Source organism: Bicyclus anynana, chromosome Z, assembly GCF_947172395.1.
Source record: "Bicyclus anynana chromosome Z, ilBicAnyn1.1, whole genome shotgun sequence".
In the NCBI taxonomy this organism is placed as follows: domain Eukaryota; kingdom Metazoa; phylum Arthropoda; class Insecta; order Lepidoptera; family Nymphalidae; genus Bicyclus; species Bicyclus anynana.
Window position 1 is genome coordinate 10,702,653 of NC_069110.1, and position 26,566 is coordinate 10,729,218.

Below are 26,566 nucleotides of genomic sequence, written 5' to 3' on the forward strand. Positions count from 1 at the left end.
AGAATAATTAAGTAACTTCTGTAGGACCTGCCTCGCTAGAGGTTCCCACTCTGAGAGATGGTCAAAACTATGTAAGATCGTGATCTTAGTCAAAGATTACAGTGTATTATTGGAGATAGACAGGCCACTCTAACTTTTTTCGGAACGCCTGTGATAGCGCCATCTAGTTACTAGCTATGGTAGTTTTAGTATAGTATCAATATGATAAAAAAATAATAATGCTTATTTTTTGTTAAGGATAGAAATTTTTAATTTTATAATAGTTGTAGAAACCAATAAAAAAAAACAAAAAAATGTTTTCCAAGAATACTGGCTGCATTTCCGCGCTGGACAGCCAGGCTGATCCTTTGCGCAAAAAATGAGCCAGTCCTTCTGTCACCAGTTGAGGCAACTAGCTGCGGTGAAATGATTCGGTAAATTTTTTTGGCCCTGCGACTCCATGGCCCAAGGGTCTTAAGTTGAAATTAATATGCATTTACTGTCTTTCTTTAAAAATTCCTTTGCTTACCCTCCCTTTAAAAAACACATTAAAACACATTCTTCCTATTACGAGTCAATATTAAATAAAAGGATAAACAATTCTTTTATTTAGAGATTTTTTTCCGTATTTACACGTATTAAATCTCTAAAAACATTAAAATACATGCACACTTACTATCCTGGAATCTTAAATCTGCGATGTAGATGGCGCTGCTTCTTAAAGATTTCACGTTCTTTTAAGTGTCATGGGCATGATCTTACTTGTTCATACAAACTGCGTCTTTAAATCGATATTTCATCGTATCACAGAAAACATATGTACAAGATTGTAATAAAATTACACGTGCGTGTATTACGATTTAAAATAGTTAGTAGTTGTGTGTAGTGTAAGGGAGGGACACAGAATATATTTATTGGTGTGAAATATTTTCGATGTCTGAGTTTACCTCGTCCTCCATACTTTTTCTTAGTCGTCCTCCTCAAAAAATAGACAGACAATTTTATTGGTGAATTTGAGTGCGATACAAGTCCAATAGGTGATAATTGGTCTGCGCCGGGAGTTTAAAGCATGTTTGAAGTTGTCTCGTCTATGGTGTTATATTGACGCGGTTGACGCATGACGTCAGTTCTCGCGTCCGCCATTACATCAGTCGGCGTTTTAAGTACTCTGTGGTCCGCGACGGCGTCGTGATGTGGTGGTGATAGCGAAATAGAATTGATTGAAACGCCCTCGTTGTGAAAAATTAGAAGCTCATCGAAATATCTACAGGTAGAATTTATGTTCCCTTTTATTATTGTACAAATTAAAATTCGGTGATAGCTTAATCATTAATGGGTCTTTAATGTTAACGTGGCATTGCCTAATAAATCCTAGAAAATTTTTCGTTTATGTATAACTGATGACAGCGCCGTCTGTATTCTTTTTCATTCCTTTCTGGAGTGGCGGTTTGATAAACCGATGAGATATTTGTAAATCATTGTTTTGAAAAACTGGTGTGTCGATGTTTTAAGCAGGTTTTTGCATCCCGTAATAAATTGTGGAAAACTTATTGACGTTAATAAAATGGCGGCCAGGACTGGTATTATTTTGAAGAAAATGACTTAGTTTCATATGTATTAGCCTTAGCTTTTCAACAAGATTTACTGGATAAATTAATATAATTTGCCATCATTATCTTTAAATATTTTATAATAGTAACAAAGTCAATTCTCTACATTAAATGTATTTTGAAAAGTAAATGTAAGTGTAGTATACTTTTATACTAATAAATACAATACAATATTTAACACTTTAGAGTGTAGTAATTGTTAGGTGTGTATTATTAAACATCTCCAAACAGTGTTTTAAAATGATTTTTTTTGTAATATTAATAAAATAATGGTATAAGTATTAGGTTGTAAAGAAAGTTAATATAGTTTTATCAAAAAACGATAAATTAATCAATGATGCATTCCCCGTTGTTTTGTTCCTCCTCTTAACATCTCTCAACCAACTTGTTGATGCCATTCTGTCAAAAATCGCCTGGTCTGGTGTTGAAGTAGTCGTAGAGCCATTATTTGAGGCCCTTTTAGTTGTCAAAGGTAACACTCCTAATTCAACATGGAGCACAAAAGGTGATAATCGGTTAGTGCAAGGTTCAGAAACTAACGGCAGGCACTGAAAAACTTCCCACTAATTTGGTTCAACATGAAGAAGATAATAATCGGTTGGTGCAAGGTAAAGACACTACTGCAGATGTTAAAAAACTTCCCATTCAAGCTCTTGGAGAGCGGTTTTGATGTTTTGTACAACAGGTGGCCTGGGAGTGTGATAGAGTAGAATGACTTAGCCTAGTTGATCAGGTCCTTTTAGTCGAAGAGCCTCATTCACGTGATGCAGCTGCACAATGTAGTGCTTCTTGTTGACCTTGGCTTTCCTTTCGAGCAAACACAGAGCCTTTTTTGGATGGAGATCCTGCTTGACTCTCGGCTTTGGCATATCTCCTGAAGCCACCCACTTCTTTGTTTGCTACATATTGACATACAAGTACCATTACTCACTACTGGTGGATGATTCAATACAAAAAGCCCTGCTTGTGTCCATGTGTTGCATGGCAGGCAAGATGTTGAGCCACAGTTTTAAGGCAAATTACTTTTTTTTGTGAGTAAGCTCGTGGGGTACCGAAGCTCTTTGTCTAAAACCGAGTTTTTATGATTGATGGATGGATATCGTTATTGGACTGCAGTCCATGTTATTGACTAATTGACGGTTTGTTTTGTGACCATTTTCATTCAAAAGTGTCATCATTGTAGAATTCTAAAGGTTGTCTAAAAAAGATATAACACACTTTTGTAGAGATAAGTGTACCGAGACCACCTAAGTAGGATTAGGTACAGTTTTTTAGACCAGAAATAGCTCTAACAAATGAAAATATGTATACACTTTGCCAAAGAGGTAACATATTGTTGTGAAATACATGAAAATATGAAAACTCTACAAATTTTCTTTACAACCTGATACTGGTACTTTATACTAACTAATCATCTTTTGAAAAAAATTGTAATAATTAAATCTTAAAATAAACTTTTACATGAAAAAACCACCTAATATACAATCATTAGAAAAATTACTTATAGCAATATCATTTATATTGCCATATACAGATGTATGTGTATAATATGTCCTTCTAGATTGCTATGATTACATCTAAAATATAATCTACTAGTGGACGCCCGTGTCGAAAATTGATGTCAACTTTCAACCCCTATTTCACATTCTATTTTGCAAGTTTTATAACTTATACCTATTAGATAGTCCAATAATAATTTTACATTTACTAATGCACCTATAAAAATTAAGGACTTTCCGTACAAACTTTCTACCCCTACTTCACCCATTTCTGATTTTATTTTCGCGACAAAAAGTATCCTATTATATGTCTATATATAGTATTATGGTCTCAAATCGTCTGAAGTATCATTTGAATTCATTCTGTAGTTTCAGCGTGATGCCCGGTCAAAAAAAAGGCAGTCAGACAGACAAAACTAGAAAATAGGCTTCAGTTTCGATCCCCTACCTCTACCCTACTCCTACCATACCCGTACCCTACCTGTATCCTACCCCTACTCTACCCGTAATCTTCCCTTTCCCTACCCCTTGGATAGTGCTATACCTCCCCTACCTTACCCCTACCCTTACTAAAATCGGTCCAGCCCTATGAGCGTGGTGCGATGACAAAGGGAAATAGAGACTTCTATGCTAAAATGATAATGAGGTTAAGTTTGTGTAGTTGTCGGAGGTAATCTTTGGATATACTGGACCTATTTGAAAAATTGTTTTACCAATAGAAAGCTACGTTATTTGCGAGTGTCATAGGCTATGTTTGATCCCCATATTCACACGGGAAAGGGAACTACGTAATTGAAAGCGCGGGGCGACATGTAGCGGAATTTCTGCGCCTTTTAGAAATTTTGTATTATATCCGAAACTATTTAACTAATTAACATACTATAAAGGGCAAATCTTATCTCCATAATATCCTTGTGATTATTAAATAATTTATTTTGATAAGGATTTAAGTTAAATAGCATAAATAATGACGCAAAACTAAGTATATAAAATTAATATTTTTTAAAACACAAAAGGTACTATATCTTCTAATATATAGAAGATAGATATATGGTGTCGCGGACTTTTTTGTAGAACTTTTAAAGATACAAAAAGCCTCTATACATTAATTTCAATTTTACACAATGGTTAAGGCAGCGCATGCGAATAAGTGCTTAAGAGGATTTTCGGTCCGACCTGTATGACAAAAACTGTGTTAACTCGGCTAACATATATAATACCAATATAAAATATAGCCTATAGCACTCCCCGATAATGTAGCATTCTACTGGTGAAAGAATTTTTGAAATTGGACCAGTAGTTCCGAAGATTACCCCATTTAAAGAATGTTACAAACTTACAAACTTTACCTCTTTATAATATTAGTATAGACTAGCAGAACCCAACTGTATCAGCTATATAGTTTCCATCCCATGGGCATAAAATGTAGCTTGATACTGCCTGATAATTTAGCTTTTCATTTGTGAAACAATTTTTTAACTTGGTTCAGTAGCTTTAGAGCCAATACAAACAAATAATCAAAATCAAAATGTTTAGTAAGTTTGGAAAGTAATGAAAACAGAAAACAAGTATATTATGCTTCAATGACTTACATGGGGAGAGACAAATATTTTAGCAATCCATGGATTAACTGTGCGGCTGCCAGATCCATCGTGTGGCAGAGATAAAATCTCTGAGTAGACTAGTGACCAATGGATGTAGTGTTAAGGAATTCCTTGACAATCGATTAACACTCCCCTTCTCTACTAGTGTTGTTCTCCCTGCCTAGCCCAATTTGGCAAGATCCCATTAGAGCAGCATTTGATACACATTCTAATATAGAACTAGATGCACTTCTAGAGAGGCCAAGGTCTTTAAGCAAGTTATAGAGAGATTATTCTGGTAATCCTCTCGCACCTACTTCTACAGCATAGACTGAAACTAAACCAAAAGATGGCATCTCCATCCTGTGATCTGAGACCAGTTGTTATAATAAAGTGATTTAATTTAATTAAAATAGCAAAATTTTAAGAAATGTATTTATTATTAATAAATAATTTATAAAATATGTAGTGCGATATGGGTGGTGAGGCAATAGAAACAGCAAGGCATTTGGTTGAATGCAAGGTGCTTCTAGATAGGGGTTTCTCGCGTAGTCAGAAATGTATATCTTAGCATTCCATGGATTCACTGTTCGGGTGCCGGGTCCATCGCGTGGTAGAGAAAAAACTCTGAGAAAAACCTCCTGAACTTGTGACTACAGGATGTACTGTTAAGGAATTCCTTGACAATCAATCAACACTCCCTGTTCTCTGCTCGTGTTGTTCTCCCTGCCTAGCCAAATTTGGTAAGGTCCTATTAGAGCAGCTTTGGATACTCATTCTAATATAGAACTAGCTGCACTTCTAGAGAGGCCAAGGTCTTTAAGCAAGTTATAGAGAGATTTTGCTGGTAATCCTCTCGCACCTAATTCTACGGCGTACAGACTAACTACATAGCCATTTTTAGTTAGTTCATATAATTTATTCACTTTTATACTGTGGTCCTTCAGAATGTTAGTCTCCCACGGCACAGTAAGCTCTATAAGTAATATTCGCTTAGTTTGTTAGGACAAAAGGAAAATGTCTGGTCTAGATCTCGAATTAGCGACATCAATTAGGATTTTATAATGATTCTCATACGTATCCATTAATAAATTCCAATCAGGTGCAGAACCTAGCATTGAGTAAGGCTTACTAGATGATTTTATTACTGAACCTGCTTTGACGAAGTTAATTTGTCTTTTATTTGTAGTCAATCCTATTTGAGCTCTAGCTACTGAAAGGCTTATAGCTTCACGTATAATATAAGTACTCTATCATGACGATGTCAGTAAAGACACCTATCCAGGAGCACCTTGCATCCAACCAACAAGTGCCTTGCTGTTCCTATTGCCTCACCACAAGTATAGCAAGATTTTTCAGTGGCTTTCTCCCATTGTAGAGTATCCATATCCATAGAGTACTTCAAATTATATGTGAAGCTGTAAGCCTTTCGGTAGCTAGAGCTCAAAAAGGATTGACTACATGTAAAAGACAAATTAACTTTGTCAAAACAGGTTCAATAACAAAATTATCTAGTAAGCCTTACTCAATGCTAGGTTCTGCACCTGATTGGACTTTATTAATGGATATTTATGAGAAGCATTATAAAATTCCAATGGATGTCGCTATTCCGAGATCTAGACCAGACATTTTCTACCTATACCCTACTCAATTCTAGGTTCTGCATTGATTATTAATGGATATGTATGAGAAACATTTTAAAATATCTGCAGATGTTGCTATTTCGAGATCTAGACCAGACATTTTTCTTTTGTCCAAACAAACTAAGCGAATAGTACTTGTAGAGCTTACTGTGCCGTGGGAGACTAACATTCTGAAGGACCACAGTATAAAATTTAATAAATATACCTAACAAATTAACTAACTAAAAATAGCTATGTCGTAGTAGTAGTAGGTGCGAGAGGATTACCAGCAAAATCTCTCTTATAACTTGCTTAAAGACCTTGGCCTCTCTAGAACTGCAGCTAGTTCTTAGAACCGGTATCAAAAGCTGCTACGTAACCAAAGCAAATTTGGTTACGTAGGGAGAACAACACGAGCAGAGGAGGGGAGTGTTAATCAATTATCAAGGAATTCCTTAACCCTATATCCAGTGCTCACAAGTCCTGGACTTGGCTCAGAGTTTTTCTACCACGCGATGGACCCGGCACCCGCACGGTGAATTCATGGATTGCTAAGATATTCGGCCCCATTTTGCATGTTTTTTAAGTACTTCGTAAAATTCAATCCAGTCTAAGAGCGGACGAAGTTGCGGGCTAGTATATAATAGAACTATCAGTCTTTACAATAATATTATTAAAAAATCTAACTATGTATTTATTATTATATAGCGATGCCACCTCCCGAGAAGAAGAGTTCTGTGTTGCACAAAACCATTCTGCAAACATATTTAGATTCCTTTGAGCAGCATGATGAGGATTCTACTACTACTGTTATTGCCGGTAAGTGGAAAATAAACTTTAGGCAAATAGGCAACAATAAATATTTATAGGTAGTGGTAGAGCTTTTTGAAACAAAACTTGTGTAGGGAACTGCCATCTGTTCCTTTCTGAAGTATCTTCAATATTGCTTTAAGTTTTAGTATTTTTTCAACATTTAATTGATTGTTACTACACACATATAAGTTATATCCCCCTAGGGCATACTTATAAGACTTTGCCGAGGGATGTTCTTGTTGGATTCTAAATTAAATAAAATTTTGTTTGATTTCAAGTCAATGGCAGCGGCGATGAAGCAGATACTGGAGTTACGTACTTCATGGATGAAGAAGGCCGGTATTATTACCAGCCATCGGCAGATAGCCAAAATCTTGTATCACTTCCCGTTGAACAAGATGAAGACAGTACAGAGGTATCATTCTAGAAAACACCTATTAATAATGTAATTTGGTGTGCGAAAAAAAATTGGTTATAATTTCACTACTATAACAAATTGTGTAACTGTTGCTTATATTTTAAATTAGACCTAAAACCCAGGTATTTAATTGCCGCGCGAACTTCAATTTTCTCCATTTTCGCGAACACGTTACGAAACGAAGCAAACAAATAATGACTACACTTCAAAAAAAACAAAACAGAATCAAAACCTTTTTGCTTTATTAGTATTACAGATTACAGATAACTGAACTATGCCTGCCAGTATTTATATATTTTTTCTTACCAAGAAGTGTATATATATCATTCTCACTACTTATGGAATACCCCTCGCACTGTGTGCAGTCTTTATCATACAATAATAGTTATATGTGTCGTAGGTTAGGGACAACTTATTTCCATGAATAATGTTTGTTTCATAAGGTAACATGAATTTTTCATTACCACATGTCTGTATTATTTGAAATAGGATAGGTTTATTTAGCTACTACTGGAAGCTGAGACTTTTGATGTGGGTTATTTCTTTTTTGCATAAAAATTCTTATGCCGGTTGATGTCATGCTTATTTTTGTCGCAAGGCTGCATATGTTCATGATTGACCCTGTCTTCTGTATTTTAACGATGTGGGTTCCATTTCCACAACTGGAAACTGTTTATGTGCATAACCCTTTTGCATCTTAAGTACAAGTACTTGCCCTGTTATGAATATTAACAGAACTGACACAATAATAATAATAAATAAATAAATATAGTTAAACAATACACACATCACTATCTAACCCTAAAGTTAGTGCAAATTGCCTGTGTTATGGGTACTAACACTCAGAGTCACACATACATTTATATACTACATATAAATCCTTACATAATACCTCACGGCCGGCTTAGAGGGAGATAAATAAGCCCTAGCCAAATACACCAACAAACATGTCTTGAACAAACATGTTATATGCCATAAAGAACAGTAAGCAAGAAATCATGTTGCCAGCAAAAATCTAGACTCATGAGTTTAGGAAGGTTAATCTGCCAGTGTGTACAATTTTTATCTATAATAATATAACATTAATCTATAGATAATTCAAAAATAATGGTTTTAATCACATTTTAATATTTATATATTTGGGCCACCAAGAAAGAAATGGGCGTTAACCAATGCAAAAAATGAGAAAACAGCCATTTTGGGGACATATGCAACAAATGTCTAAGCTTCTACACTGACATAAACTAATAAATAATGTCTTGACTTCAAAGTCCTAATAGATATAATATAGTCCAGCAATTAATATATCTGTGGCCCCAGTCAATAGGAACACTTAGGATATAAATAATAAATATGAATTCCCAAGCAAACCCACTAAGAACATTGTATGTTTTAATATTTGTCCGGGGTAACAGTTCTGTTCCGCGTTTAGATACCAACACGTATGCATGTCAGCAGATTCAAGCATAACTTAATTCTCATATTTACATATAAGTATTAATTTTATATAGAACTAGCGGACCCGGTTCTAGTACTTCCCTATTCCTACCCTAAACTACTATGCCCTATCCACACCCTAACCCTACTCCTACCCCTACCCAATCCCTGCTCTACCCCTATCCTGCCTAAATGTTGTAAATATGTGCCATTATTAATAATCACTTCATCTTCAACCACGCAAGTTGGTCCCTGCTAAGGACCAACAGAATGTTATCCCTCAGCTGAAAATTATGGTGATGATGGTGATCCATCATCATCATTATCAGCCAATGGACGTCTACAGCTAGACATAGGCCTCTTGCATGTACCTCCAAGCATAACAGTCTCAAGCCGCCAGCCTAGCGGTTTCCTGAAATCTGCTTGATGTCCTCGCTCTACCTAGTGGGGGGTTGACCAACACTGCGCTTTCCGGTGCGGGGTTGACTATGGTGCATGGTGGATGGTGATCCAAATAAAGTAAATAATTTTTACAATTTTGTTTCAGCAGGAGACACAGATACTGGTAGATGGGGAAGGCTACCAAACTATGACATTTGTGCCATCAGAAGGCAATGGCACTGAAATGAGCTATGTTTTAGTTGTCCAAGAGGAAACTAAGCCGGTTATAAATATTGATATCAAGGTAGGTTTTTTTTTATTAAGAATATTTGCCATATTTTTTATAATATGACCAATATTCCCATTCCCCTCCAACTAGTCAGGAAAGACTGTGCTAGGAGTGGGTACAACAATAGACCAACGGGGTGAGGATTGAACCACCTCAGTGATGAGTCCAATCCAACCGCTCTTACTGTTGAGCTATTGAGGCTTTGAGGTTAAGTTGGGTTGAGGAGATATAGAGACAAAATACTACTATTTTTTGCTACATTGCTTTATTTTTCAAGAGCAAAAGTTTATAGAAATAGAAAATTCTTTAAACCTTAAACTAGAGCTTAAATGGAGTTTTATTGCAGTTAGTTTAACATTTAAATAAAATATTCAATTGTGTAAGTCTTTGTAAGTAACATGTGTCTGTTTAATTTAGGATGAAGAGGAAAAAACTTGTGATGTGTATGCCTTTGATGAAGAAGAGCTAGAAGATTCTGATGATGACGATACAGAGGTGAGGACAAACTAAATTTTTGAATAATTTAAGCCTACATTAGAAGTATAAGCTGGCTGGCTTATTTAAAAAAATAATATTTAATGTGTTCCCAGGCAATACCTACAAAGACAAAAAATAGGCAAAACCGGCCAGAATACACCTGCGGTGTTTGTAAATATTCCAGTCACAGACGGTGAGCATCTAAACTATGTCTATTTCATAATCATTTCGTATAACAGGAAAGATGTCAATGCAGAAGTTATCAACCTTCGTCTCGGTCTCCTTAATTATATTTTCTTCTAACGAAAGTTTTGTTCCATTAAATATAGCTGATGCTTTATCTTGTATCGCCTTTATAATATTAGTGCGATACCCGTGCGAAGCCGGAGCGGGCTGCTATGTTTTTATATACAACATTCACAGTTTTTCTGTAGTGTATTTAGTGTCAGCATTGCACCCGTGCGAAGCCGAGACGGGTCGCTAGTTATACATATAAACCTTCCTCTTCAATCACTCTATCTATTAAAAAAACTGCATCAAAATCCGTTGTGGAGTTTTAGAGATTTAAGCATACATAGGGATATAGGGACAGAGAAAGCAATTTTTTTATACTGTTTGTAAAATACAGCACAAGAAATGTATAGATATGCAATATGTGTCTAGGTATCTGCTGCTGCGTCATATGAAGACCCACTCGGACGAGCGTCCACATAAGTGCAACGTGTGCGAGCGAGGCTTCAAGACTGTTGCCGCATTGCAGAATCATGTGAACATGCACAATGGTATCAAACCACATGTGTGCAAATATTGCAAAAGTCCTTTTACTACATCAGGTGAGTTTTATCATTACCAGCCTTTTTAAAAATATTTCGGCCTGCCTTGAGTGAGTCTATCTCTATCAATGCAACAATGTTCGGGTCCCAAGGTGATGGAAGTGCGACCCTGCACCGAAAATCGCAGTATTGGTTGACCCTGAAGAAATCAAGTGGATTGCTAGAAGCTACTGGATGCTGGCGGCTCCAGACATGGTGTTTGGAAGTCCATCCAAGAGGCGTATCTCCAGCAGTTGGCGTTCATTGTCAATGATAAAAAATGTTTACTAGGGTTTTGTTGTTGAGTACCCTGATCCTGATACCCACATATTATTTAAAATTTTTAGTACCCAGGTAATATTTCATCGTCAAACTCCGATACCCAAGTACTTGTTTTGACCAAGAATTCATTAAAATTCTCGTAAAATTATCAGTAAGCAAGCAGATAAAATACAAATCTATATTTTTACAGATCGAAAACCGATCTATGCGCGAATAAGAAGTGCCGTTGACACCACCTTAATATGAATTTAAACAAAGTACTATACTAATAGCATTAACAACTGAGTCTTAGGGCCATAAATCATTTCTCTATATCTATCTCGCTTGCACTTATGGGTCTTATGGAGCCGTCTATACTAATAGCATTAACAACTGAGTCTTAGGGCCATAAATCATTTCTCTATATCTATCTCGCTTGCACTTATGGGTCTTATGGAGCCGTCTAGTGAAGGGTGTAACAATGAAAGACATATTATCGATAAGTAAAGTTTATTATCGTATCTTGTTCACAAAATTAAAAAAATTAACAATATTTGATTTAATATAATACATATTTCATATTATATAATTATTAACTAAATAAAATTAATCTTCATCTGAGTCTTCATCATCAGAATCTTCGTCTTCTGCCAAATTTATTATATATTAGTATCCATAGTGCGCAACGAGTAACACATGAATGTATTTATTTAATTGCAGTAAACACATTTATAGCAAAAAAAATACGCAATGCAATTACATTAGAAACCGACCAATCAGAATCGTCCAAATCATTATTGACTCATCATTAGCACGTGCGCAGGTAGCCGTTTATCGATAATTAGGGTGCGCAGGTAGGCGCGCTGCACATTCCTATCTTTTTTGACTTTTATGACCGGACGACTCAGATGATAATGCGCATACTATAGTATAAAGTAATAGTATAGGGTAAGTGATGATACAATCTAAGATGGAAGCGGGCTTGCTAGGAGGATGAAAATCCACACAACTTTCGGTTTCTACACGACATCGTATCGGAACGCTAAATTGCTTGGCGTTACGTCTACAGAGATCTTCAACCAGAAAACCCTAAGACTCTGCCCAGAAAGGGCGAATTCGCCGCGATTCTCTCGCGCGTATTACGTGCGACCGTTGCGTCCACAAGGCGCGTACCAACGCGCGAGCATTGGGGGAGGAATTCAGTACGAAACATGGAATTGAAAGTGCACTCGCTCTAGAGTTCGCGCGTTAACTGGACGCAACAAGGCGTCCCTAGTATCAAAATCAAAATCAAAAATCATTTATTTCAAGTAGGCTCAGTTTACAAGCACTTTTGACACGTCAGTTGACTATTTGTAAAGATTCTACCACCGGTTCGGAAGGCAGGTTCTGCTGAGAAGATACCGGCAAGAAACTCAACAGTTGCTCTTTTGAAAAAGTCATACAGTATTATAATTTACAATTGATAACAATTACAATTTCTTATAGTTTTATTTCCTGTGTGAAGGTGGAAGCTGATCCAATGGCCTCCAAGCGCTTTTATCTTTAAGGAACTCATCAATGTTGTAGTAACCTCGACTAAGTAAATGTTTTTTAACACATTGCTTAAAGCTATGCATTGGCAGGTCCATCACAGTCTTGGGGATCTTGTTATAGAAGAGTACACCCATCTCAGTCAGTATCTCGACTCACGCGCAATACGCGCGTATCACGCGCGAGTCGAGAGAGCGTCTGCTACACGCGATTTACGCGCGTATTTTGAATTCGCGCGATACTTGGGGACGCGATGTATTTATGTCTAGTACTTGTCTACAACGCGCGTATAATTCCCGCGATACGATTCGCGACGAATTCGCCCTTTCTGGACAAGGTCTAAGGCAGGTTTTAGAGCAGCCGACGGTCAGCGTCTTGCCGGCGTGACTCTAAAACCAGCCTAATGTGTATCAATGTAATACATGTTAGTGTGTTTGCAGGGGAGCTCGTGCGCCACGTGCGCTACCGCCACACGCACGAGAAGCCTCACAAGTGTACAGAGTGCGACTACGCGTCTGTCGAGCGCTCCAAGCTGAGGCGCCACGTCCGCTGTCACACGGGCGAGCGCCCCTACCAGGTAAGCTATCTGTTACTCAGAAGAATACGAAGAAGATATACTTTATTGATAATTTAAACTTAGCATGCAAAAGCGGCCTTATTACTTATAAGTAATCTGTACCAGTGCGTACTACACCGAACAGTGCGTGTTGCCAGTCGCTAACTATGGGCCTTATTAGAAGGCTCTAAAGTCACTCAGCGTGCGATGGAGCGAGCTATTTTTGGAGTTTCTCTGCGTGATCGAATCAAAAATGAGGAGATCCGCAGACGAACCAAAGTCACTGACATAGCTTAGAGAGTCGCGAAGCTGAAGTGGCAGTGGGCAGGCCACATAGTTCGAAGAGCCGATGGACGTTGGGGTCCCAAGATGCTGGAATGGCGACTCCGCACCGAAAAGCGCAGTGTTGGTCGCTATTGGTGAAATAAATAGTTAGACTGAGATTGAAGCCGCCGACACGAAGGTAGTAGGTATATAGGTATTAAACAAGCGAAGTTCTGAAACTAAGTCAAAGTTCAATAACTTCATACTTAGAAAACAGAATGAAACAGGATGTTTAAATTTTTCATTAATATTAATTTCTTTTTCGCTAGCGTGTGAATTTGTTTAAACTCATTTTTAATATAACTAAGCGATTCCCTATATTTACATGTCGCGTTGGCTTTAAGACGCTGCCACGGACACGGTGTATATCTGAGTCTCGTCAGGGTTTGCCTGGTGGAGATTCATTATCATCATCATAATCAGCCGATGGACGTCCACTGCTGGACATAGGCCTCTTGCAAGCACAACAGTCTCGAGCCGAAAGCATCCAACGGTTTCCTGCAATCCGCTTGATTTCCTCAGTCCACTTAGTGGGGGGTCGACCAACACTGCGCTTTTCGGTGCGAGGTCGCCATTCCAGCACCTTGGGACCCCAACGTCCATCAGCTCTTCGAACTATGTGCCCTGCCCATTGCCACTGATAGATAGAGGAGTTTATTTGACAACATATAGTCAAGGGAAGGTGGAGGGAACTAGGTCACGCGGAAGGTCATCCATGCGATGGACCGACCAGATTAAATCTGCTGTAGGCGGTCCCTTGCATGAATGTACACGTCTCACTACACAAAGGGGAAAGTGGCGAATGCTCGTGAGGCGTGTTACACCTGCCTCCAACACGTCCTGAGGACACGACCGCTCTTTCAAGTGCGCAGCGACAAAGAAGTCCGGTATGTTAAAGTGTGTGTACTGTTTCCAGTGCTCGCACTGCACGTACGCGTCGCAGGACACGTTCAAGTTGAAGCGCCACCTGCGCACGCACACCGGAGAGAAGCCCTACAAATGCGACAACTGCAACATGTGCTTCACGCAGTCCAACTCGCTCAAGGCGCACAAACTTATACACAACGGTACGATTTATTTAGTTCTTACTCATACTTTAGAGTTTTAGATGATGGACTGCCTTATTTATTTATACTTTACTAGCGTCCGCTAGTAAAGTATAAATAAATAAATAAGGCCCGGGACTTCGTCCGCGTGGAATTTAATTTTTCACAAATCCCTCGGGAATCATGAATTTTACCGAGATAAAAAGTAGCCCTTATGTTAATCCAGGCTATAATGTATCTCAATGCCAAATTTCAGCTAATTCGGTTAAGTAGTCGAGGTATGAAAGAGTAACAAACATTCATATCATCAAGTTTTCCAAATTTCAGCCAAATCGCTTCAGTAGTAGCGGCGTTAAAGAGTAACAAACATCCAAACATCCATACAAACTTTCGCGTTTATAATATTAGTAGGATTTGTACACCACAACATAAGAAAAAAAATCGGTCGTCTGTAAGTCGGTTTACTGACGATAGTTGAACGAGACAACGTCATAAGAAAATACTGATGGAATGGTTGCATTTTTCAAAAGAAAATGTTCGTTTTTCTAAAATACTGTTTTTTTCTAAAATAGTCTTCATAGACCAGAATATACTTTATTTCTTGTAAAAAAAGTTGGCAACCCTAGAGCGAGGGAACGACGCATGACGTCATCTTTTTCGATTGTGCAGCCGGCTCCATTGAATTATAAGACGTTGTGACTGAGTTTTACTACTAAATTAAATATTTTAATTAGATTATAACAAAGCATAAATTGTTTAAGGTAATAAAATATAAGTTATGCAATTCGGTTTTTCTTACCGGACTCGTTACCTCCTTGAAGTCAAGTCCAGTCACCTTGAAGTTTTGGAAAATTGCCCGCAGCAACAACCCTGTACATCCTAATATTGCCACGAGAACGGGAATCACGCTGTTGAAGCCGTTAGTTAATTATAATTATAGTAATTGAAATTTTTACTTTCAGTATCTGATAAGCCAGTGTTTCAATGCGAACTATGCCCAACAAAGTGTGGCCGGAAAACTGATTTACGTATCCACATACAAAAACTGCACACTTCTAACAAACCGCATAAATGCAAGAGATGCGGCAAATCTTTCCCAGATAGATACTCTTTGAAAATGCATAATAAGGTGAGTAAGAGTTTTTTTTTTTTATTCTTTACAAGATAGCCCTTGACTAAAATCTCACCTGATGGTAAGTGATGATGCAGTCTAAGATGGAAGCGGGCTAACTTGTTAGGAGGAGGATGAAAATCTACACTCCTTTCGGTTTCTACACGGCATCATACCAGAACGCTAAATCGCTTGGCGGTACGTCTTTGCCCGTAGGGTGGTAACTAGCCACGGCCGAAGCCTCCCACCAGCCAAACCTGAACAAATTAAGAAAATCTCAATCTGCCCAGCCGGGCATCGAACCCAGGACCTCCGTCTTGTAAATCCACGGCGCCACGGAGGCCGTCAAACAAGCACAAAGGAGATGATAACTAAGTTTGAATATATTGATTTTTATGATACATTCGGGTAATAAGGTCAATGTTAGTTAATTTATACATAAAAAGCAAAGATTGACTGGATATCTGCAAAATAAATAAGATTATAAAATTTCAAAATCTAATAAATATCTTTTATCGTAATAAGATGAAAATTCATACAGTTTTAGCTTCCTTACATTAAATGTGACATTTTTCAGGAAACAAACGCACAAATAACAAAGATATTAGTAATTTTGTTTGACCGCCCATACAAATCTAACGATCATTATGGACCTACGACGTCATTAAATCGTGCCATTTTGTATGGGGCGTTTTCAGGAATCCGTGGCAGCGCCGCAAATCTGACCTTTCCGGTACCTAAAGTAATGATCGCAGATACCCTGTTACTTTTACAAAATTGCTTTACTATTACCATACTCCTAATTTTTATACAATTTAAAAAAAAACTGTCATCATTCCTATTACTTTTGGGTCTAGCAAAGAGTTTATTGTTCTAATAATTACTTAAGTTTTATAAATTATTATTTTATAAAAAAAATAATTACATAAATAATAAAGAATAATATGTTAATTATAATATGATGAATATAATATTCAAGATAATTTGTTTCATACAGACTCATGAAGGAGAGAAGTGCTTCAAATGTGAGCTTTGTCCCTATGCGTCAACAACTCTACGACATCTCAAGTCGCATATGCTCAAACACACTGACGAGAAACCATTTGCATGTGATCAGTGTGATCAATCCTTTAGGTAAGTTTGTTTATTGATTTATTTTCATTATTTCTTTGTATGTACAACATGAATACATGTATTTATGCAGTGCCAGTACTTAATGAACAGCCTGATAAAATCTCAAGTATATATCAATAACTAAAAGCAATTCCTTCACTGTTGGAGACACGGGGTATTTAATATCTTAAAATGCACACAACTGAAAAGTTGGAGATGCATGTCCGAGATTGGATTCGAACCCACACCCTCCGGAATCAGAGGCAGAGGTCATATCCACTGGGCTATCACGGCACCACAAACGAAGTTGCCAAGCTATAATCAGTAGATAACTAAGACTATTGACAAATATTTGTTTAAATTTAGCAATTATTTTCTAGGCAGAAACAACTATTGCGGCGCCACCAAAATCTCTACCACAATCCCAACTATGAGCCAAAACCTCCCAAAGAGAAGACTCACACTTGCCATGAATGCAAGCGGACGTTTGCTCACAAAGGCAATCTGATCCGACATCTTGCTATCCACGACCCTGAATCAGGACACCTTGAGAGGGCATTGGCACTTAAATTGGGCAGACAAAAGAAAATACACTTTGTGGATACCAACGCTAAGGTAAATATTTCGACAGCAATAATAACTGTAACTATATCATCATTAACAACCGGTACTCGACTTACTGCTAAGCACGAGTGTCCTCTCAGAATGAGACAGACAGGGCAGGACATAGACTTGAATTGAGAACCTCCTCCTTTCTTCAATTCGGTTAAAAACTAAAGAATAAAATGGTGTATATTTGATCTATATTCGATAGTGATGGTGTATAACGATACTTTCAGAAGTCTGAAAGTATCGTTAAAAAACGACCACGGCTCTTCCGTGACCATCTTTGTACCTGTGCATTTCTCGATTTCTTCACTCTTCCTTTTGGCTTTGCCAAAGTCGGTTAAAAAGAGCCAGGCCCTTTCAAGTCGAAGCAATTTATTTTATTTTAATGTATTTGTTTGCTTAAGAATTTACTTCCGCTCCTTTTTTTAACCCTAGATTACTAATCTGTCCTACAAGTCACGTTGTTACTAAAAATTCGTAAAAAATACGACAGGCAAATAAAACAATATAAATCAACGAATCATAAACTTTAATTATTTAAGAAATTACAATTATTCATAATATGTGATCTCTTAAGACCAAAGAGTCTTAAGAGATCACATATTAATGAAAATGGTTTATTTTTTTTTCTCTACACAACTTGAAAACATATTCATGTTGTGCGCCCTACATATGGATGGCTCTTTTACGTTTCATACAAAAGTTTGTTGTCATTTTTCTAGCCTTACACGGACACAGGGCACACGTTTTTCTAGAATTTGATGCTTGCATAATTGCCTCTCCAGGAAAAGCCTAAAATATTCTTTATGAGCTCTTTGAGATCTCGTCGCAATGTTCGAGTATTTATTAGTTCTTTTAGGTGAGATTCCATAAGAGATAACTCAATTCAGAAAACAAATCCGACCACAATGACGGCATGTAGCAAACTGACAAATGAAATTAGGAAGGTAAGGTGAAGCGGGGGGCGAGGAAATGACGCGAAATTTGTTTTTTACAGAAATCATAAATTTGCCGTCGTAATTTTTACGATAGTTTAGTAATCTAGGGTTAATTAAAATTGCATAGTGATATTCTTTCGTGATTAAAGATGGATTCGATGATAGTTACAGAGCAGCAACTCAGAGGACGAGGGAGAGGAATTAATGAAAATAGACCTGAGTGGTAAACAGTTGGAGCGCGGAGAACTGCTGACTGTGGCAGATGGTGACGGCCAGCAATATGTGGTACTGGAGGTGATCCAAACTGATGATAGTGATGATCACAAGATATCTGTACCAGACTATATTGAAGAAAAGGAAGAAGGTACGAAATTCAAAACATCTTTTGTTAATTTAGTGCCACAATCGTTGCCGATCCGAAGACCAAAAATGAAATTGACGTCGCGACCAAGCCGCGGTGGTCGCCATTTTGCAAATCATTATGCTGTGTTTAATGTCTGTGACTGTGTGAATAGTAGACTATAATCATCGATCTCTTATTAAAGAGTGGATGCACAATCAGCGACCAAAACGTCCCCACTCAATGAGTGCCAAACACAATTTCTTGGCACTCAATTCAAGTAGTCCTATTTGCAAATTCAACCTTGAACTTCAATCCTTAAGGTTGAATTTGCTCTGAATTTGGAATTTTATTGAATATTGGACTATATTTAAAGTCCTTATATAAGGACTATAGGTATAATTTTCTTTACCAATAATTTTAAAATTGTCAAAGCCAGTGTTTGAGTGACATTTTTTACATGATTGTGTGTCCTTTTATTATAAGAAGTCAATGACTATAATTCAATTTATTTAATAATTATATTAATACTTTAGAAGAAGAAGAGGAGGAAGAAGTAGAAATGGATAAAAAAGAAATTTTGGAGCAAATCAATGCAAGGGCTTTGGAGAGGACAATCAAAGTTGAAAAAGATGTTGATGCTTGCTTTGGCTTTGATGTAAGTATACATATTAATAATAAATCCCAATACAGTTGGCTTATTACAGGCTGCTATAGTCAATACATAAATACAATATAAATAAAATTGGATTGTCTGTCAAAATATCCTTTAACCCTACACACAACATTCACAAGTGCGTGACCAATGTTGTAAATCATAACCTTTGTTCGACATTGGTTTTCTTATTTTAGTAATCCACTTCTGAGTCTGCTAAAATAGATATAGATAAAGTTGTAATTATTGGACTATTTTATATTGCATAAAAATGGATCACAAATATAATGATTGTGCAGTGCAGTTATTGGCACAGCTATAAATAATTAAAAAACAATTTTTTTTTAATTTTTCAATTAAAAATAACACCATTTATATTTTTACAGGATGATGAAGAACAAGAGGAAGAGGATGAAGAAATGAACTACAAAGAAAGCAAAATAGTAATGCGTTTGGTTTAAATACGTTTGGTTTGGTTTGTTCGAGTTCGTATAATATTATTTTGTATATTATGTATATTAACTGCATATTAACATAATTTACAGTCTACTTATTTTATTTTTTAATTTTTTATACTTCAGTCTTATCACATGCGAATATTTAATATATTGTATGTATTTTACTATGTGTATTATGTATATTATTAATTAAGAAGCAGCATATTAACATAATTTACAGTCTACTTATTTTATTTTTTAATTTTTTATATTTCAGTCTTATCACATGCGAATATTTTACTATATTGTATGTATTTTACTATGTGTATCATGTATATTATTAATTAAGAAGCAGCATATTAACATAATTTACAGTCTACTTATTTTATTTTTTAATTTTTTATACTTCAGTCTTATCACATGCGACTATTTTACTATATTGTACCATATATTTTATATTATGTTTTACATGTTATTATGCTTTTTAAAACATTTTCATATTATTATAGCAATTACAGTTATCATTGTTTTGTTCAGTCGGAGTTTAGTAATTTTATTCCGCTGTTATCTGTGAAGGATGACGATGGCTATTTCTATTTTCTAACGTTTTCGTATTTTAATATAATTTGTGTACCGTTACTTAAAATTTATTTATTTCTATATAATGTCTTAAGCTTTATTAAAAGTATAAAAGTATTACACCATCTTTACTCCACTATGTCGTCTTACTGTAACATGCTTTTGAAAAATAGTTATTATTATAGATGGTCAGAGATGTACAAAATGGTTTTTAAAAAGCATTTAAATACAAAATGCAAAATACTTTTGAGATTTACTATTTCAAATGCAAAATACCAAATAGGTTTGCGTTTTGTATTTTAAATGCTAAATGCAAAATAGGTATTTTCAAAATACTTCTTCAAAATAAAATACCTTTTGACCAAATCACAGATAATAATTTGTATTTATCATGTGAAATAGAGACACAATGCCAAATCATCGTACAAATACAAAATCGTCATAATGTTCGTCATTTTCGTGACATTGTCACTCGTCAAAACTAAAGACTTTGACCAACGAAGAAAAAAATAAAAAACCAGCCAAGCGCGTGTCGGGCCACGTGCAGTGTAGAGTTCCGTAGATTAAATGAGCAGTTTAATTCCTTATGCAATGCACAAAAATACCGATAACAGTGCCCCACACCATGTGATAGAATATTAAAAAAATTCATCCTCATTTTGTAGGGAAAAAACCTCAAGAACAACTTTTTTTCAAATTTTTTTTTACTACTTAATAGACGTAATTAATATGCATGCATATTTATAACAAATTTCAGCTTTTTAGTTTTAACAGACTCTGAGATATCTTATTTTATTTACAGCTTTACCTTTTTAATTAACTCATAATTTATTTTTAATTAATAATTTTAACCTATTTTAGAATTTAAACTATCGTGAGTGTTATTCATATTAATTGATTATGAAACACGGCTAAAACTCACGTGATATTACTTATTATTATTTTACTATACTCATGCTAATTTACAGATTTGTAGTAATAATAGTCACTGCGCTAAGCCGCGGACGGACGGACAGACAGACGGACATAGCGAAACTATAAGGGTTCTTTGTGGACTACGGAAACCTAAAAAGGCTAGCAGGCGCCTCTATTGGTCAAATTCGGCAATACAAGCGTCATGCGATCATTTCATTTTGTTTGACTGTTAATGTTGGCTAAACTTAATCACAAAGTATTTTGCATTTTGAAATGAATATTTAAAATGCAAAATACATCTCGAAAGGTATTTCAAATAAAATACAAAATGCTTTTTACTGAAAGGCATTTAAACACAAAATACAAAATAGGTATTTTGCATTTTGTATTTGCATTTTAAATAGAAGTATTTCAAATAAATCACATCTCTGTAGATGGTACAGTGTTCTGATCTGTATAATGGTAATTTTTTTGTTGTGTATGTTACCTTTAAATCGATTCTGTATGTACATCCCCACTATCATAATATATTATTTTATATTTATTAGCAATGTTAATTTGTCAATATATTTATTCTTAAGTCATTGCTGTAAACTAGTTTTCAGTGTGGTATCAAAATGGCAAATTAGAATGAAATTTGTGTTATTTACTTATTATTATACGTTATTAATAACTAATACAATAACAATATCTTACATATATATTTTTTTAAATATATTTAATAATGTTTATAAAAGTTTTATATACTATGTCTTATTTATATCTTTTTATCATGGGTCATGACAGTGCAAAAAAAATATTAGTGGGGTTGTTGAACCCTGGATCTTTGGGTACTTCTCATGACGAATTCATGGCCGCTATGCAGACACACGCGGTGGATATAATGGCTATAAATGAGACCTGGTTGAAGGATGGAGAAGAGGGCCGAGCACCGACGATACCTGGTTACAAACTATGTCATGTTCCGCGTCTACCCACCGTGCGCGGGCGCGGTGGCGGGTTGGGCTTCTATATACGGCGTGGTATAAACGTTAAAGTATATAATCATCCTGAAAATATCCCCGTAGAACAAATGTGGTTGGTATGCCAGATTGATGGAGTTAAGCTCACCATCGGTACAGCGTACCGCCCACCGTGGCTCGACGTAAATATTTTTTTAGATGCCTTAACCGAGTCGGTGAGTTCACTGTCAAACTCTGACCACACAATTTTACTAGGTGATTTCAATGTTGATATGACACAGCCTGACACTACTAATTATAAAAAAATTAATGATTTTTTAAGTTATATGAATTTTACGCAATTTATCACAGAGCCTACACACTTTACTGACCATAGCTCAACCCTCATTGACCTTGTTTGCGCAGATATTAGTTTATCTAATATTACCATTAATCTCATCCCAGAATTGAGCAGGCACGCCTTTATTAAATGTCAGGTCGATATTATCAAAATAAAGCGAATTCCTAAGAAAGTCATATTAAGACCATTAAAGAAAATAGATAAGGATTTGTTTGAAGAACATCTAAAGCAAATAAAATGGGATCTTATTATTAATATGCAGGACGTTAACTCAATGGTGCTTGCTTTTAATTCATACCTACACTTATTATTTGATGTGCATGCACCTCTCAAAACTATAACTATCAAGGAAGAATCTTATCCATGGATTACTCCTACTATTTTGCAAATGATGAAGTTACGTGATCAAGCTCATACAAAGTGTCGTTCAAACAAAAATTCGGATGAAAGGAAAACGTATTATAAAGATCTTAAGCAAACTGTAACTTCTGCGTTATATAGGGAAAAACAAGCTTTTCACAATTATTATATTAATAAATATGTAAATGACTCTAAAATGCTTTTTAAAAATCTAAAAAAATTCGTCGTCCCAAAAAGAAATGCGTCGGATAATGACTATTATGGTACGTTTAATGATCCAAACCTTATAAACGATCATTTCCTAAAAATTCAGGTGAATAAACGTGTTAAAGAATCCGATATTAGGTATTATAATAGCAATCGCTTTACTGGGTCTAGATTTGAGCTTCATTCGGTTTCGGAGGATTATATAGCCAAAATTATTTATTCACTTAAATCAAACGCTACTGGAACCGATGGATTATCTCTGGACATGATCTTATTAACCTTGCCTTCAACTCTATGCGTTATAACTGCAATTGTTAATCGTTCCATTGCAACAAATGTCTTTCCGCATGAATGGAAAACCGCTATAGTTAGACCTATTCCAAAAAAAACAAATGTAACTTCACTCACGGACTTACGTCCCATCAGTCTTCTTCCCTATCTTTCTAAGACAGATACGCTGCCACCAAGTGCTGGAATAATCTTCCTCCCCCCTTGCGTAATGTCAGTAAGTCCAAAGCCTGGTTTAGGAAATCGGTAAAAAACATTTTACTTTTACAACAGCAGGGTAAGTAACAGTCTCCAATTCCAGGCTCCTCACCTACTTACCCTCTTTAAAAAATAAATTAATATCAAATAAGGGAAGGGAAGGTTTTGAGGTCCCAATAAATTAATTTTATTTATTTCTACTCTATATTATATTTCTCACTGAAAACGACTAATAATTTATTTATTTATCACACTAATAAACACACAAAATATAATTATAAAGGTATATTTATATGATTATTTATTATGTTCGTATGAGGTAAATTTTGCCTGTTTTCAGTAGAGAGTTCTGCTTAGTTATCATGTATCGAGGCATTACAATTTATTTATGCTGTGGATTAATTTTTCTTTTTGTGTATTTTTTTTTTTTGGTTCACAAAGAATATTCATGTGCATTACAATGTACAGTTGGCACAGTGTAATATATTATTTGTTAATAATTTTCTGTTTAGCAAAGTATGTTTATGAGATGACTTATGCCAGTTCTCAGTAGAAAGCTCTGCTTAGTTGTCATGTATGGGATGCATTACAATTATTATAATTACAGATAATGTGGATTAATTTTTCTTTTTTGTTGGTTCATAAAGAACTTTCGCGTGCATTACAATGTACAGTATATAGTGTAATATATGTATTTGTTAATAATTTAATGTTTATGAGGTTGCTTATGCCAGTTCACAGTAGAGTTCTGCTTAGTTATCATGTACGGATACATTACAATTTACAGTTCATGTATGGATTAATTTTTCTTTTTTGTAATTTTTTTTTTGGTTCATAAAGAACTTTCACATGCATTACAATGTACAGTTATGGCATGGTGTAATATATGTATTTGTTAATAATTATCTGTAGGTATAGCAAAGTATGTTTATGAGATAACATATGCCAGTACTCAGTAGAGTTCTGCTTAGTTATCATGTATGGATACATTACAATTTACAGTTAATGCTTTGGATAATTTTTTCTTTTTTTTCGTAATTTTTTTTGGTCCATAAAGAACTTTCATGTGCATTACAATGTACAGTTATGGTTAACATAAATGTATTTGATAATAATTTTCTTTACAGCAAAGTATGTTTATGAGGTAACTTTTGCCAGAGAGTTCTGCTTAGTTATCATGTATGGATACATTACAAATTTACAGTTAATGCTGTGGATTTCTTTTTCTTTTTTGTATTTTTTTTTTGTTGGTTCATAAAGAATTTTATTTTGATGTAGGGCTCACGCGGTTGCAATTCTAACTTGCTATGTATGCCCCATTCAAAATTTCTTTTTTGAATGTTCGAAACTTGAATTAAGTGTTAGTTATTTATGTAATTAGTCATTGTTTACTTATTATAAGAGATAAAAGTGGTCACCATAAATTAAAATAAATGTTTAAGAATAATGGTGTGTATGTAGTTGTAAAAAGAATATATTCCGTAAAAATATATAATATGTATTTACTTTTCATGGTATTTTTTTTAATAATACCTAATTTTTCTTTGAATTGTTCACTTGATAATCCAAAATTGTTAAACGCATGTAATAAGCTGGCCCGATATTTAAGTGTGGATTTAACAATTATTTTTATTGGCTTAAAGAATTAGTGCCTGTGAAAAGGATTATGTATAGTTATAATTATAATATAAAATACACTTAAAATTTAGGTTACTTTATAATTGTTAATCACATGATATAATGATATGTTGTGCAGAATATATTTCAGATTTTCCATTGGGAAAAACAATACCAACATTGTAATGCCAGTAGTACTATCTTAAACCAAATTCTTTTTTTACTTCTTGACATTCAGTTTATTAGTGAATAACGTTTAATCTATAGATTTGTGGTTTTAAGTAAAAGGCTTAAAACTTTCTGGTGTCGTATATTATACATATGTGTTATACATATTATAATAGGATATTTGATGTTATAGAAAATAAGTTCTTGTTTATTACTTATTCTCGTCAAAAAACACAATGTCGGCAATATTGGCAACATTTTTTTTTTTAATTACTAATTTATTTATTCCCAACCATTGTAATCTTGAATAAAATATTGTCTTTAGAGCCTTTATTATACATATACGGTATATTATTATTATTATAAGAGAGTTGAAATTCAAAACTTATTAAATAGTCTATTAAACGTAAAAGTTAAATTTGGGAAAATTAACAGGTAGTTACTCAGTAAAATATTTACGAACTTAATAACAATCTACACAGAATTAGATGACGTCTTAACATAGTTAGTAGGATGTTATAGTACCTCAGTAGATTAAACTATTTTTATTAGGTAAAATGTTCAAATAATGGTTTGTTTAATCTAAGACGTATCACTGGGTTTTTTTGACCATTTACTATTCATCTTATGTTTATGGTCCGCATGAAATTATGTCATTACTCAACCTTAATTAAACAATAAATCAACAAAATGTTGTTTTTTAATTTCTATGCATCAATCTCCTATTAAAAAGTGGACACACAATCAGTGACCAAAAACGTCCCCACTGATGCCATGATGACTGATGAAATGAGTGCCAAACACAACTTCTTGGCACTCAATTCAAGTAGTCGCATTTGCAAATTCAACCTTAAAATCAATCCTTAAGGTTGAATTTGGGATTTCATTGAATATTGGACTATAATTAAAGGCCTTTAGGTATAATTTTCTTTACCATTAATTCTAAAACTGTCAAAGCAAAATTGGTCAGTTTTTAAGTGAAATTTTCTACATGATTGTGCGTCCTTTTATTATAAGAGGTCAATGTTAACAAAACAATTCCTATTATTCCTAGCTGACCCAGTGAACTTTGTACCTTTACAATTTTAC

General features: G+C 35.1%; 1 protein-coding gene across 2 annotated transcripts; it reads left to right on the forward strand.

Moving 5' to 3' along the window:
- Positions 1-1,090: 1,090 nt before the first annotated feature.
- On the forward strand, positions 1,091-26,168 carry LOC112047797 (transcriptional repressor CTCF). 2 transcript variants are annotated; one of them, XM_024085043.2, is made up of 15 exons: positions 1,091-1,249; positions 7,002-7,112; positions 7,385-7,521; positions 9,509-9,646; positions 10,049-10,126; positions 10,222-10,301; positions 10,772-10,941; positions 13,155-13,291; positions 14,511-14,661; positions 15,603-15,769; positions 16,749-16,885; positions 17,245-17,479; positions 18,577-18,775; positions 19,288-19,409; positions 19,793-26,168. In XM_024085043.2, exons 2-15 carry the CDS (start codon positions 7,004-7,006, stop codon positions 19,865-19,867), a joined length of 1,935 nt encoding a protein of 644 aa, XP_023940811.1. In that variant the 5' UTR covers positions 1,091-1,249; positions 7,002-7,003; the 3' UTR covers positions 19,868-26,168. The 2 variants fall into 2 exon arrangements, with proteins under 2 accessions (XP_023940811.1, XP_052746494.1); XM_052890534.1 differs by having other exon boundaries at positions 9,512-9,646.
- The last annotated feature ends 398 nt before the right edge of the window (positions 26,169-26,566 follow it).